The sequence below is a fragment of the Salmo salar genome, chromosome 09 (genome assembly GCF_965601325.2).
Source record: "Salmo salar chromosome 09, fSalSal1, whole genome shotgun sequence".
Classification (NCBI taxonomy): Eukaryota; Metazoa; Chordata; class Actinopteri; order Salmoniformes; family Salmonidae; genus Salmo; species Salmo salar.
Window position 1 is genome coordinate 9124294 of NC_138299.1, and position 16777 is coordinate 9141070.

The 16777-nt window shown below is 45.2% G+C and overlaps 1 protein-coding gene across 5 annotated transcripts in view; it reads right to left on the minus strand.

The window, feature by feature from the left end:
- Positions 1-16777, minus strand: part of LOC106610670 (protein quaking-A) — a 95258-nt gene that overhangs the window by 58294 nt on the left and 20187 nt on the right. For all 5 annotated transcript variants that reach the window (XM_014210118.3, XM_014210115.3, XM_014210116.3 and 2 more), the window contains exon 2: positions 9382-9524. In XM_014210118.3, the coding sequence (XP_014065593.1) occupies positions 9382-9524 (143 nt within the window). The remainder of the gene's footprint in view (positions 1-9381; positions 9525-16777) is intronic.

Sequence of the window (16777 nt, forward strand, 5' to 3'; positions counted from 1 at the left end):
ATGAATGCATACATCTTTATATTGGTCCCCCGTGGGAATCGAACCCACTACCCTGGCATTGCAAGTGCCATGCGCTACCAACTGAGGTAGCCACCCTCATAAGCCATTGGAATGTATAAAATACAAAAAGCTAAATGTCTGACCTATCAGAGAGGTGGTTGTAGTTCCAAGAACTGCCAGGAAGTCAATACCCTCCCGTCCTTTCTAAAATAAAGCGGTTGTGTTCTAAAATGAGTCAGAGGCTGTGCCAGGAAATCCGACCATTCTAAACCAAAGACACGTGTGGGGGGGGGGGTCACGTTGGCCAAAGGTCACGCTACCAGTTTCATCCCACTGAATTGCCAGAAAGGGGCACTTAACATTTACATTTAAGTCATTTAGCAGACGCTCTTATCCAGAGCGACTTACAAATTCTGAAGGTTTGGTGGCATGCAAGGAACGTTTGGCTAAACAAGTCAGTATGTGCGCAGGTGTCACATCCCTTTCAACAGTCAAACATGGCTGACAACTGGTAGCTATGGCCACAGGGCGGTACTATAACAAGACAACGTCCATCTAGTTAAAACGCATGGTAAATATGAGCAGCGCCAACTGCCGGGCTGACTAACCAACCATATAATCAGCATCCATCAATTCTGTCAATCACTGGAGAGAAACTGATTTGATTTCCAGCAGTGACTGTACAAATTGCAAATTCAGGCTATGAACCTCCATCCCGCCACCTCCTCATCTCTTTTTTTTTTTGTATCTGTTGAATGAAATGCATGCATAAGCGATCTATTTATTTTGCAAACTCAACAAGAACTCCGCTGGCTCTCTGCGGAGGCCGTTCTCAGAGCAGCCAATTCCCTTTCCTAATTTAAGGCATTAGGAGATTAGACACTGGGACCTTCCGCCACCAGTTTCTCTCCCTGACTTTCATCTCAGTTTCCTCTAGCCCCTGCGAATCAACACTCACACAGCCGCCGCCCTCCCCCTGCCTGGGCCCCCACTTCCGAGGGCCTCCCAGGACGGGGGCTTAGAGTGACATTAAAAAGGCGCTTTGTTTACCCCCCTTATCAGCACTCGGCAGGCGGAGGGGGTTGACCGGGGGCACGGAGAGAAACTCCTTGCCTACGCCCCGCTCTTCGCTCTGAAGTTGACTGGCTCCCCTGGGTCCCGAAGCAGGGAGCAGGCGGGTTACCAGTTTAAGGACGTATACAAGGTAAAAATATTTGCTTGCCTCAACCGCAGCTCTGGATAAGGAAGTGTATTATTTTTATACTTGTTAGTGGCGATGTGCCTCACTGAGTGTATTTGGGGGGGGGGGGGCAGCAGGGATGAGAACAAATAATTACCTTAGGCCAATTGTGTAAATGAGCGACCCTTTTCATACAGTGAGATGAGTGCAACTAGAATGTCTACCTAATGCACTGCACAGAGTTGCGACATGTTTCCCACCAAGAACTCAGACACCCTGGGTTATTGTGCCACATATCCATATTGCCCGGTTCCTTTTACCAGGGGAGATGAGTATTGTCTGTTGGAACACATTTACATTGCAGAACATGATTACAACCTCTCCCCATGCACTGTAGACATGTCTATCAGCAGCATGACTGGCTGCCTGGCAAACTCAGCGCAGAAGTGACCTTCAAACCACAGAGGATATTCCCCCCCCCTCTTGCTGCTCTCCTAATAACACTCCTTGTACATAGGAGCCCTACCAAGCAGAGGTCTTGCAGGTACACAAAACACTATTTGCTGCACATATATGGCAGCACACCACAGACAGGGCTGTATACTTTCACCTCTACTCAACCAACAAAGTCCACTCCCACCTGCATTTCTGTCAGCGTCTGCAACTCAGACCTTTCTTCCCTGTGCTGCATCACATCCAGGCCTCCCTTTGCATTTCTGTCTCTCTCCCCCCCAAAGAATAAATCAATACTCCTCTTACAGTACATGCCGTCTCCCAGGTGACATTTGGGGTTTATCATTAATTCATCGGTGGCTCAACCATTAATACTAGCCGGCGTATCATTCAATTAATCCGTTTTTCACCTTTGCTATGCTCCATGCCCACGTGCCCCCACCCCCCCCTCCCCCAATCAGACAAGAGAGGGGGAGAACAAGTGATTGGAGCACGGCGCTGCCCCTGCCCATTACTAATTAACCTCCGTCAAGTAACAGTGCCTGGGCACATCTGGAGGGTTCTCGTTCTCCAACCCAGACCCTGGCTCACACAGGACTGGTGCCACCAGGGCTAACAAATTAACACCCTCTGCTCTACCTGGGTCATGTTCAGTAGGGCACAAAAATGGAAAACGTTCCAAAAGCAGTGAGGTACTATCTGAACTTGTCCAATAACTTTTGTTGTAGAATGTTTTGCTACCATGTGCTTTAATGAACACAACCCTGGGCAAGGGGGACTAGGATGGGTAATTGTACCGCGATAGTTGCAGTGGTCCGAGATTAATTCCCAGAATAAGATTGTACCCTGAGTCTTGAGGGAGGGAGGATAGTTGGAGAAGCAAGCGTGAAAATGTGACCCGATACTCGACTTGAGAAATTTTCGCATCAAAGCACACATTTAGCACCTAATCAGCTTGCCTTTGATACATTTGTTTGGGGGGTTTATTTGGGGTTGCAGCAGAGGAAACAGGCTGAGTTGCAAAGGGGTGGGGGGGGGGGGGGAGAGAAAATGGAGGATTGGCACAGAAGGAAAAGTTCATGGCCTAATATGCAAAGAGGCCGAAAAATCTCAATAACTGTTCATCAGAGCGTCGAGTTCATCAGCACAAGTCAATCACAAACCCTCAGACGAGGCTGAGCGCGTTGAGTCAGAGCAGAGCATATACTGTGCAGACGATACAGCCCAATCTCCATCAGCAAGTGAGATATTCAAATAAGTATAGTCAGTTCCTTTAATTGGGGTTATACTAAATTCACACTGTGCTTGCAGAGCTAAACAGGATCAGAACAAATCTGGGATGCCCCTGAACAGATTTCAAACTCTTTCCAGAAGACAAAAACACTGACAGTCAATGCAACATTACACTGGTATGATTTCTGTATGTAGATTGTTACAGACAGGCTGGGTGTGAATGGAGCATGTAAGAAGGCCAAGTGGGTAGGGAGGTGTGTGTGTGTGTGTGTGTGTGTGTGTGTGTGTGTGTGTGTGTGTGTGCGCACGAGTATGTGTGTAGGCCAAAGGTAAGTGAATGAGTGTGCTTGCTGATTGCCTTCCGACAGCAGTCGCTGTGGTGGTTGGGATGCGGAGTGCCTCCTGCATCATGTTTAATCCACCCGCCACAGGTCAATTACTGATGTTTGATCCCTCATGAAGAACTTGCTTGTTTTACACTTCGTTCTCACTAGTCTACACCACAGGGAAAATGCATACACAGATCTGGATCCACATTCATCGCAACATCTTTTGACTCTTCCCCCTCTTTTCATCAGGCCTTCTCTGATCAACACACACTAATCCACTCCAACCAGACTTAAACCATGTTTGGGCTGTGACAGATCATAGGCTTTAGGTAGAGTACAGAAATCCTCAATCTCCATCCTCAGAAAAATTAAATAAAGTTACATTTATCATTTTTTTTAAAAACCATTCAAATGAGTTCCTACCAGCCCATCTCCAGTTCCATTAGTGTGGAGCGTGGCCATGTCTAATGACACATTTCCCACGGGGGCCCGCTTAATTACTTTCTCTGTGGAGGGACCCGGCCCAGGGTCAGTGCACTAGACCGCCTACAACACGCTCCCTTCAGTTCTTGCCCAACTTCTTTACCTCTGATTAAATTATTACCTTTTCACTCTGTGGCTCAAGTAAACTTCTAAGTGAAAAGGTCGCCTTCAAACCCTATACTACATCTAATATACATGACACATTTTATGAACCAAAAATACACAAGAGTCAAAAATGGGGGTGAGCGTAATGGTACAATCCCACTAGCCCCTGCTAGGTTGTGAAGACCTGCTGGTTGTAGAGAAGACAATGGAGCCGAAATGGCAGTGGGACCTTGACTGATCATTATGGCTGATGGGGAGAGTGGTACACCAGAAGGATACGTGTTGTTTCCTAACGCATTTCCTTTCTCCCTTGTCACTCGGTAAAAGGACGCCTACTTGTCGCAGCGCTCACCCAATGACACAGAGGGGTGGGTGTTGCTGCAGGCTTCTTGCCCACCTGCCAAAAGAATGTGTCCACAGTGGCCTCTAATGTCCCTAGCAGCGGCGATCGTTGAGGTAAAAAAAAATCAGCTCTGCACACAGAAATTAACTAGATATGACACCGGCACTCTATTTTGCATTATTTCACTCAGGCTCACTCAGAGCCTTTCCCTCCAGCCCACAGAATGATTTATGCTGAACGGGAGCGGTTTTCTATTGAGGCAGATTAATTGTGACATGTTTATAAAAAATAAAAAAAAATCATGACTATTTTTCACGATGCGGTCGCTTAGTGTAAAGTCATTGTTGTTACAGGGAGGGTAGGTGTCATCTCCACAAATAGAAGAGGGTAGGAAAATCTAAACGGACCCTAACCATCGGCAACGCTATTTAAGTGTTTCATATGTAATCTTACATTTGGTGGCAGCAGTCTAAAATCTTCAATGACTTCCAAATGGGGGATAATAACAAATCCTACCAAAACTATACAAAAACTGACTAACACGAAAGTGACAAAATATTCTGAGCAAATAGGGAGTAAATAAAACACCTTCCACTTTCTAAACAGGTTAATAAGAGCCCACCACGATTGTTTTTTTAAAGCAACGATTTATCAACAAACACTGGGAAGTCATTTGAGATGCTCAATTGGAGCCATTTCAAAATCCCCCGTAATAACCTGCAAATTAAGACTGGGAGAGGGGGTTCAAACAGCTGTTACTGTGCCGACAGGTTCCGTTGCAGCCGCGGAGACCTAATACAATTATTTTTAAACCCACAGCAGCCGTGGTAGACTACAGTGAAGTTAGGGACGGTCACGCCAGACAGCACATTCTAGTGGGGGAGGGGAGGAGACTAGGCTTATTTGAATACAGAATAATAAAAACAGACCTCAAACATCCTAGAATTAAGTTGGCGGCACAGAAGAACATTATTGAACCTTAAGACAGCATAATGGACTAACAGTCTGTCAACTGATGTTGGATGGAATCTAGCCTAGTCATTCAATTTTGTGCACATCCAAAGCATGCTTAGGCAACACAGCCAGAGGACCGATAGGCGGCCAACGGCTCCAAAAAAGAACCCTTTCTAGTTTGACCCGTTTTCCAGACCAGTTGCTCAACAGCCTACGTCCAACAGGGTGTCCCATTTCATAAAAGTCAACAGGCAGCCTCAAGCAGGTTGGGGCTAGACTTACCTCAGCCTAGTAAGACTTCCACAATCCCTTACTCTACACAGAACCCATTGGGATCTTCAGGGGTGTGGAATGGAGACAAATGGGGGGAGTAAAGGAAGGGAGTGAAGTGACTCCATTTGGAGATTAGAGGAAGAAATGAGGGTGAGGGTTTCTGCAGCCCATACCAGGCTGCAAGGGGACTAAATTGAATTTGATGGACCATCACTCCCCTCCTGTCACGACCTGCAGTCGCCTCCGTGAGTGACGGGATGCCAGGCTTCGAAGGTGCCGTGCTGATGACATCAGCAAACATCTGTGTGTGCAAACACACGTACTCTAGAGCTCACACCTCAGTGTGCACATTCCATGCAAAGGGAATTATAACACGGTCATCTTGGCAGGACAAGTTATTTCGGTGAAATTGACATGCTGCACTGCAGCAAGGGACCAAGACAATCTAATTACTTGGTATTGGGGATGGAGTGTTCGAGAGGAAGAAAACGGCTGAGCGAGAGAAAGATGTAACGAGACAGATGAAGGGAGAGCGTGCATGAGGGAAGAGGCAGAAAGAAGGGATGGAAAGGAAAGGGGGGGGAGGGGAGGGGAAGGAGTGGCAGAGGACAAAAAGGGACAGAAGTGGAAACTGGGGAAGAGGATATGAAAATGGGGAAAGGGAAAATAAAAATGGAGGGGGGGGGGGGAAATAAGGAAAGAGAAGAGGTAAGGATTATAAAGGTAAATCTTCAGTGGCAGCTGTGTCATGCCAAGAGCTCAATATGTGGACTTGGAAAGCAGAACCATTGTCTTGTGAGCTCGGCGCACTCTACAAGTGCAAGCATGCGTCCCAAGTGGCACCCTATTCCCTCTACAGTGCACTACTTTTGACTAGAGCCTGATGGGCCCTGGTCCAAAGTAGGGCACTATAAAGGGAATGGGTTGCCATTTGAGAGGCAGTAAGAATATGTATCCTCCTTGAGTCCTCGACGTGAGGAAGAAAATCCTCCTCAGCTAATAATCGTTACAGTAACCTCAGAACAGCGAAGACCTGTTTTTATTATTCTGTACCTCAGAACAGCTGGGATTTCTGAATGCAGAACAATTGTTTAGACAGGAGTGGGATAGCTTGTCTGACCTAGGAGAAAGTAGGCCCCCTTTTTCCAGGCCCTCGGGTCACAGAAGGCAACCCAGCTAGCCCCACTTCTGTTTAGCTGCTAAGCTAACAGCTAGACTAACATATTTCACCCTTTCTCTATGAAAAGATTAGCATTGGCAAAACAATGAATATCTGACTGGAAAACTGCAGTGGTAATCAAAAGAAATAATAGCTGGCTACACTCTTTAGGCTTCAGGATTTGAATATTTCTGCTATCGTTTGATGTCAGCAAGTGACTAAGGCCATGTGCTGTTCTGTTTACTACCATCGGTTTAGTTTTCCCCAGAAACACTCCGCACACAGAGACAGAGAAAGACAGGAGCAACAGAGAGATGAAGGGAACGGGAGCGAGTGGTCGAGCAGTGCTCCTCAGACCACATGGTGACTCATCCTATTCACAAGGGGGAACTCTAATTTAGCCCTGGCATTGCCGTAAGCACAAATATGTCCCATTCCTCCTGACAAAGCTGGTGTAACCGAGTCAGGTTTGCAGGCCTCCTTGCTTGCAGATGCTTTTTCCAGTTCTGCCCACACATGTTCTATAGGTTTGATGTCAGGGCTTTTTGATGGCCATTCCAATACCTTGACTTTGTTGTCCTTAAGCCATTTTGACACAACTTTGGAAGTATGCTTGAGGTCCTTGTCCATTTGGAAGACCCATTTGCAACCAAGCTTTAACTTCCTGACTGATGTCTTGAGAAGTTGCTTCAATATATCCTCAATTTTCCTCCCTCATGATGCCATCTATTTTGTGAAGTGCACCAGTCCCTCCTGCAGCAAAGCACCCCCACAACATGATGCTGCCAACCCCATGCTTCACAGTTGGGATGGTGTTCTTCGGCTTGCAAGCATCCCCCTTTTTCCTCCAAACATAACGATGGTCATTATGACTAAACAGTTCTGTTTTTGTTTCATCAGACCAGAGAACATTTCTCCAAAAGTAGAATCTTTGTCCCCATATGCAGTTGCAAACCGTAGTGTGGCTTTTTTATGGCGGTTTTGGAGCAGTGGCTTCTTCCTTGCTGAGTGGCCTTTCAGGTTATGTCAATATAGGACTTGTTTTACTGTGGATGTAGATACTTTTGTACCTGTTCCCTCCAGCATCGTCACAAGGTCCTTTGCTGTTATTCTGGGATTGATTTGCACTTTTCGCACCAACGTACGTTCATCTAAGAGATTCGAATGCGTCTCCTTCCTGAGCGGTATGACTGCTGCGTGGTCCCATGGTGTTTATACTTGCGTACTATTGTTTGTACAGATGAACGTGGTACCTTCAGGCGTTTGGAAATTGCTCCCAAGGATGAACCAGACTTGGAGGTCTACAATTTGATTTCCCCATGAAGTCAAGCAAAGGGGTACAGAGTTTGAAGGTAGGCCTTGAAATACATCCACAGGTACACCTCCAATTGACTCAAATGATGTCAATTATCCCATCAGAAGCTTCTAAAGCCATGCCATTTTCCAAGCCGTTTAAAGGCACAGTCAATTTAGTGTATGTAAACTTCTGACACACTGGAATTGTGATATAATTTACTGTAAGTGAAATAATCTGTCTGAAGAATTGTTGGAAAAATTACTTGTGTCATGCAAAGTAGATGTCCTAACCGACTTGCCAAAACTAGTTTGTTAAGACATTTGTGGACTGGTTGAAAAACTAGCTTTAATGACTCCAACCTAAGTGTGTATGTAAACTTCAACTCTATATCGGTTGAAAGTCTGGATAATGGCGAGACATTAGTATGTCACGGCGCCAGTTTTTCCTAGAAGAAGCTGTTCGATTTAGGAGGATCGACTGATGGCTTTTGGAATCGTATTTAGGGCTGTTGTAGGGCCTGGATATTAGGCTAAGCCAGAGGTATGTAGGGCCTGGTGGGACTAGCAGGAAGACTATGTTGGAACAGGTTGGGGTGCAGGAAGAGTGGGTCCCTTTATCAGCGCTGTCAGGGGGAAAATGCATTTCACGCCTGGCTGGGCCTCTCCCTCCCAATCCGAGCGACTGGGGGGGGGGGGGGTGGGTGGGGGATGAGAGAAATGTTGCTCTTAGAGACGTGACACCGGCATCCTTCTGTGACACCCAGTACGATTAGTACCGGGCACAGGTGGATGGTGGCTGACCGGGGAAAGGTACGCACACGCCCATCCACACCTCATGACCCCACTTGTCAAACTCCTCAGTCAGTGTACACACACACACACACACACACACACACACACACACACATCTCCGACATTGTCACCATGGCCCTCAACCCCCACCACTGTCCCAAAGCCATGACGTCTGCAGCTAGTGTAACAGTGCCAGTCTGCTCCTATCCAGACCGGTCTTTGCAGTGCCCTCTATCCAGCCATAACCATCCTCTCCACCCCGTCCGGTCTCAATGCTGGACGCTGCCAGGGGCTATTCAGGGCTCGAGTGGTAAGCCGGCAATTTTCAACTTCCTGTGTATTTTTAGAAAGGTAGTCTAACACCACCCCCCCTCCTGACCCACTCCTCTCCTTTCTCTCTGCCCATTTGGGTAACTAACTCGTAAACAGCTGGGAGTGTGGTTTTCCTTTTGGAGGCAGCTCATTTAGCCTTGCAGCTGCAGAGTAGAATTTCCCTTTAATGATACCGCAACATCAAACAGGCTACTTGTGGAGCGAAAATGTGGCATTTGAGTAGTTCAACACTATGAGGCAAAGTAGCATTCAATGGTATTCTGTGTAACAACGAAGGATTGTAGGGAGTTACAGTTGGGAGAAAATAGAGAGAAGAATCCTTTGACCTTCAGTGACTTAACTGCCATTTAAACTGATGGGGCTAAATCCAAAATTGCACATGTGTACAAGTAGCCTGTGTGCTCATGTAGTGTTTAAGTGTGCATGCAGATAGTGTGTCATCACTTACGTCAGGGTAGTCTTTTACAGGCACAAAGAGCTTCTCCTGCAGGTGAATGATGGGTCCCATGGCCTCAGGTAAATCCAGAGGGTGTTTCTCTACCAGGCCATTCGCAGTGTCATTGTACATTTCTTTCCTCACTCTGTTGATCTCTGAAAAACAAAAACAACACGCAGTTTGAGGATTGTACGCAGAACAAAACTAAAGCTATGGAAAAAAAATAGTCGTCAAGACAAAACTAAACGAGTCGGTCCAAAGCGGAAACAGGAAAGGTACCGTCAGAAATCGTTTTCATTTTCCACTGCACAACGTTTGGAAATGTTTCACTACAGTGTACACTATTGAGTACGACCCATTGCTGTTTGTTCGATCAAACCATTGAGGATTTGTTAGATGAGGTCTAGGGAGTTGTGGCGTGAGGGGTTAAAGCTAGCTTAGACAGCATGTCTGGTGGTATGTCTAGTGAAATAGTGCGTTTGAGGGGGCAGCAGCAGAGAAGAACAGGGAATAGGAGCGAGCCAATCATTCAAGGGGAGATGTGCCTTCAGTTTAGATCAGCCTGTCCGGTAAAACAAATGGACCAAAGGCAGGGTCCAATCCACAGCGAGACAATTCCAGGTCTCGCACACACACACACACACACTATTACTGCCTACAGTGCAAATACAGCCTCAGAAATACTAGACCCCGATATACACAGCTGAGACATGCAGTCAGTGTCTCCCCAGGGGGGTGTCGAGACATGGGATTCATTTATGATGTTCAGTTGGGCCAGTTGAAGGACAGGGCTGCACACTGTTCTATAGCTTAACACACCAACTACAGGATGGACAACCATTGGTCACGCTGCATCCCACATCCCTGACCACACACACGGCCCATTAAACAATGAATGTATTCCGCAACCACCAGTTGACGTTCACAAACCATCCCTCAACCAAAGTGCCTGTTATGTTCGAGCCTGGTCCTGACAAATTAGCTAGGCCCATGTCCTCTTTCAGATTTATGCGCCCCCTCCCCCCACATTGTGGACCACACTGCATTTCAGTAAATGTTTAGCTTTCACGGCATTCCTAATTCAATTGAGGTAAAATCCCAAAGCGCACCTTTGTAGGAGGTTTAGCCAAACTGTGGATCGGAGAGAGTTCATTTTAGACTAATGGAGGTGGGGAGAGACGTGACTCCAATGGGAGATCCCAACAACTACCGAGGCGGAGGAAACAGAGGCCATCTGAGGGAGAGCGGTAGAAGGAAACATGGGGTGGGCCTCAAAAGGCAACCCTTCGATTAAAAACGTCCGCATCATAGACATCAATACCAGATCCTGAATGGCAGGGGAGGGAAATCACCAAAGTCAACCAGAATGCTAAAACCAAATGCCACAGTCCCTCAAGTGCTGTAGCGCCACCCAGAGCAGCGGGGCTTGTGAAGAGAGGGCGTTATAAAAAACACGCGTAGAGACCAAAAAACAAGTGCCTGTTGAAAGGGATTTCCTGACCATAGAAAAAGGCACATCTGGCAAGCAGCTCAGGAGAATCTCACAGATCTGTTTGATCCATACCTTCAAGGGTTACAGAGCAGACCACTGAGATGACACAAGTCCTCCCCATTAGAGTGACATGACAAATCTATTTAGCTGTCGATCTATGAATTAATAGTGGGATGGGGAGTGCGGACAATACGTCTAAGTAGCTAGGTCCTTCCCTGGATAAAGGACTGAAAGCTTCTTAGGCCAGACCAAATCAATTAGTTAAAAACGTTGACATTTTTTGGGCCAGGACTTAGCAATTCTCAAAGATCTGTCTGAGTAGAGAAGGGTGTAGTATGTGGTTTAGTGAAAAGTATTAGGCTCCAATAGATCAGAACATCTTGGCACCAAATGGAAGAAAACTGACCGAATCAGGGAGGGACAGCAATTTGTCCAATAAGAAAAGGTGAACTTTTGTTTTCCGTTGTGAAACGTTTGGCCCGGCTGGGACCATGGGGGATGACCTTGGTTGGCTATTGCAACCGTATGGGCACAGGACTCAGTGGTGATGAAATGCTAAAAGGTAAGCTGTGGAGTGGCGGTTCATACTGCCTAGAACATAGGTTGTGTGTGTGTGTGTGTGTGTGTGTGTGTGTGTGTGTGTGTGTGTGTGTTCAAACCTCCCAGGGAGGGATTTGTAGGAGGGCCAGGCACCAGGGTTTATCAGGTTTGAAAGGCTTAGAAATTGGCAACCCGGCCAACAACTTGTAACGTTCCTCCCTCTACACTGACAAGCACGTTCTCTTTTCAAAAGGCTCCCCCCGGCCCAATTCTATTTCCTCCTGCTAAAATGTCACATTAACATAAAGGCTGGGCAATCAGCCTGAGACAAGCAATACTTGACAACATCTAATATCACCGGCATCAAAATCATCACACCAAGTCTTTTCCCAACCACTGGGCTGACCCCCTGCCTGGGCTCTTAGGATGAAATAATTTGTGTTTGTCCACCCTGGCGACGTGTGGCTAGTCAAAGACGTAGAGACTAAGGATCATTCAATCCAAAACGGAGAAAAAAAACAGCTGGATAACTTGGGCAGTAACAGTAGAACTGACAGCAATTCAGCTGATGCAATTTTATACAGTGCTATTTGAAGCACACACACACAGCCATCTGAAACTACTTTGATGTTAGCGTAGAAGTTCTAGGAGACTAAGGAGGAGTGGAGAAGAAAAGGTATGGCAGTCCATGTATCGTGTGTAAGGTTAAATGAGGTAGTAATAGATCCCCCTGGCCTCCCATTACCCACCACACTTAGTTTTTAGTGTTTCAAAGTGCCAGAGTCAGCAGTCGGTCTGCTGCACACACCTAATCGCCAGGTCTGCCTATTGCATAACACACAGAATTTAACTCTGCTCTTGACTCCTGATATGACAAAAAATATATATAAAAACACTTGACCTTGAGTGGCAGGACAGTCAAAGTGAGAGTGAGATGAGAGAGATCACCTGCACTGTGCTGAAAGACAGAACAGACACAGCATGACTTGTGACACTTCACCACTTCCAAAACACCCTTGGCTCAGAACAGTCTCATTTCTTTCCTACCTTCTAGTTCCTGCACATATGTTTTTATTTTATGTAACTAGGCAAGTCAGTTAAGAAATTCTTATTTACAATGACCGTCTACCCCGGCCAACACTGGGCCAATTGTGCACCGCCCTATGGGACTCCAAATCACAGCTGGATGTGATGCAACCTGGAGTCGAACCAGGGACTGCAGTGACGCACGCCTCTTGCATTGAGATGCAGTGCCTTTGACCGCTGCGCCATTCCGGAGCCCATTCGGTGCCAAGAAAATGTCAGTCCCGAGTCTTAGCACAGGCAGCCATCCATGAACTACAAAACATTAACCTGTTAGGACTAGGGGGCAGTATTTACACGGCCGGATAAAAAAAACGTTCCCGATTTAATCTGGTTATTACTACTGCCCAGAAACTAGAATATGCATATAATTATTGGCAATGGATAGAAAACACCCTAAAGTTTCTAAAACTGTTTGAATGGTGTCTGTGAGTATAACAGAACTCATATGGCAGGCAAAAACCTGAGAAGATTCTGTACAGGAAGTGCCCTCTCTGACCATTCCTTGGGCTTCTTGACTCTTTTTATTGAAAACTTAGGATCTTTGCTGTAACGTGACACTTCCTACGGCTCCCATAGGCTCTCAGAACCCGGGAAAAAGCTGAATGTCGAGGCAGCCCCTGGCTGAAAAACATTAGCACCTTTGGTAAGTGGTCTATCAGAGGACAATGAGAGTGAGGCGCGTGCACGAGGCGACCCCATGTTTTTATTTTCTCTCTTTGTACTAAAACAGATTCCCGGTCGGAATATTATCGCTTTTTTTACAAGAAAAATGGCATAAAAATTGATTTTAAACAGCGGTTGACATGCTTCGAAGTACGGTAATGGAATATTTAGAATTTTTTTGTCACGAAACGCGTCGGGCGCGTCACCCTTCTTTACCCATTCGGATAGTGTTTTGAACGCACAAACAAAACGCCGCTATTTGGATATAACTATGGATTATTTTGAACCAAACCAACATTTGTTATTGAAGTAGAAGTCCTGGGAGTGCATTCTGACGAAGAACAGCAAATGTAATAACATTTTTCTTATAGTAAATTGACTTTGGTGAGGGCTAAACTTGGTGGGTGTCTAAATAGCGAGCCCTGTGATGCCGGGCTATCTACTGAGAATATTGCAAAATGTGCTTTCACCGAAAAGCTATTTTAAAATCGGACATATCGAGTGCATAGAGGAGTTCTGTATCTATAATTCTTAATAATTGTTATGTTTTTTGTTAACGTTTATCGTGAGTAATTTAGTAAAATGTTAGCGAATTCCCCGGAAGTTTGCGGGGGGTATGCTAGTTCTGAACGTCACATGCTAATGTAAAAAGCTGGTTTTTGATATAAATATGAACAAAACATGCATGTATTGTATAACATAATGTCCTAAGATTGATCTTCATCAGATGACAAAGGTTAGTGCTGCATTTATCTGTGGTTTGGGTTTATGTGACATTATATGCTAGCTTGAAAAATGGGTGTCTGATTATTTCTGGCTGGGTACTCTGCTGACATAATCTAATGTTTTGCTTTCGTTGTAAAGCCTTTTTGAAATCGGACAGTGTGGTTAGATTAACGAGAGTCTTGTCTTTAAAATGGTGTAAAATAGTCATATGTTTGAGAAATTGAAGTAATAGCATTTCTAAGGTATTTGAATAACGCGCCACGGGATTCCACTGGCTGTTACGTAGGTGGGACGATTTCGTCCCACCTTCCCTAGAGAGGTTAAAAAAAGTAACATTTCTGTTATAGGGGAGGAAAACAGTTTGAGAACTAGGCCTAAACGCAGTGACAAAGCAGTTCAACAGCATTAGGATAGGGCTATTTAGAATGAGAGCATACAGACAACTAGGCTTGGGCGGTATCCAGATTGTCATAATGACTTTGGGCTATTTGGTAATACCAACACTGAACACAAGGGGCACTGTTTCAAAACCCCACTGATGCTCTGTAATCCAAAAGGTTTGCAATGCTAACGAGCGCATTGTGAACATTTTGTACAGTTGGACCTAAACTATAGAAGAAAGAAGAAAAAAACCCTACTAACAGTTTGCTGCATGCACAAAACAAATAATCAGCAAGGCTCTTGAGCCAGGAGGGGATTCTGTGGTTTCCAACCAAATGCATGATTTTGGAAGACACTAACCACATAGCTAACTAGCTACTAAATTAGCAAACCAAATGCCCAACTACAGAGCATTTAGCACATTTTAGACAATTAACTTAGATTTGTTGTAACTGGCAAACATTTAGTTGTGAATTTCATACTGTAAATTACCACCTGGAGCATGCTGCACAACAGTGAGTGACTCACAAGTAAACCACATGACTGGGGACGACCATAAGCTACACAATAATGTGAGCTGAAATGAACGCAATGTTCTTTATCTAAGACAAACAAGTTGACTACAGGTATTTACTTAAGTAGCTACAAATATTTAAACTTCAAAGAAATATTTAAGGATATTGAAAACCCATCCCATGACTTTTTCCAAATACCCTGGTATACCGCTCAAGCCTACTAACATCACTGACGGTCAAGCATCGCTCAGCTGATGCTTAACCGTCAACACTGACATCAATAACTAGGCCTATATATCCCAACCCTGTTTTCAAGCACATTCACACAGTAGGCCAACACAGAACTGGTCAAGCAAAGGCAAAACAATTCTGGCTGACTAGAAATAGGCTTAAATCAGGTCCTTGGTCTGGATGCCTTCCTTTCAACTTCCTCTTCTGTAATATTGAGGCATAGAAATAGCCAACGTAACAGAGTAAGTACTGTATCCATCTCTATGAATGGTCTCAGCTTGATCAGGTACTCCAAACTGGGGTACACAATGCTGTCAGGGGTACACCAAACAAAAATAATTCACATTTTGAAAGAGTCCATTTATATTTTCCAACGGGGCCATACATTTGGGTGAGCCCCCCCGTCTGACAAGCCTGGTTTCACTGCCAAAAATACAATTAAACCATTAGAGTTCAGCGAAATAATGTCAAATACAGGTAGCCTAGTCAAATAATTAACATCCAATCACAATAACCATTAAGCTCACGGGAATTCCACTAACGGTCCGTATGTAGCCGACCGTAGCTGCTGCTCATGTTGGCATCTGTACTGATGGCGCAAAAGCCATGACAGGGAGACATAGTTTAGTGGTAACGCGCGTGCAAGCAGTTACTCCCGACGCCACTTGGGTACACTGCAGCATCCACCGAGAGGCTCTTGCTGCCAAGGGAATGCCTCAGATTGAAAGACGTTTTGGACACTACAGTGAAAATGGTTAACGTCGTTAAAGCAAGGCCTCTGAACTCACGTGTATTTTCTGCACTATGCAATGATATGGGCAGCAACCATGTACTGCATTCACAAAGAAGTGTGCTGTTATCAAGGGGCAAAGTATTTCCTTTTTTTTATTGAGTTCTTTTTACTAACATTTTTACTTGTCTGACCGCTTGCATGATGAGTTTCACACAACTGGCCTATCTGGGTGATGCTTTTTCCTCACCTGAATCTAGGATTACAGGGACAAAATTGAGGCTGTGATTAAGAATTGAGCTCTTCTGTGTGCATTAACAAGGACAATACACAGGTCTTTCCATGTTTGTTTACAGACAATGTCAAATAGCGACGCACCTGAGTGAGTTGGGTGCGCAATTACGCTGGTACTTTCCCAAAATGGATGACAAACTGGATTAGTTATCCCTTTCATGCCATGCCTCCAGTCCACTTACCGATATCTGAACAAGAGAGCCTCGTCGAAATTGCAACAAGCAGTTCTGTGAAAATTGAATTTAAAACAGAAGCCACTGCCAGCTTTCTGAGTACCCTGGCTTGGCAAATCGCACTGTTAAGACACTGATACCCGTTGCAACCACATACCTATGTGAGAGTGGATTCTCTGCCCTCACTAGCATGAAAACTAAATACAGGCACAGACTGTGGAAAATAACTTAAGACTGAGACTCTCCAATACAAAATTGCAGAGTTATGTGCATCCTTTCAAGCACACCCTTCTCATTAACCTGTGGTAAATTATTCACAATTTTCAATGAACAAATAAAGGTTTTAAATGTAAGATGGTTAAATAAAGAGCAAAATTGATTTTCACTTGTGCCCTGGTCCTATAAGAGCTCTGTCACTTCCCACGAGCCGGGTTGACAAAAACTCATTCTTATGTTTAATAAACGTTTCGTATAGTGTGTGGGGCAGGCTTACAATGATGCCCCGGTGCTAGAGGGGGTATGCAGCTGGAGATTGAATGTTTGAAGGGGTACGGGACTATAAAGTTTGGGAACCACT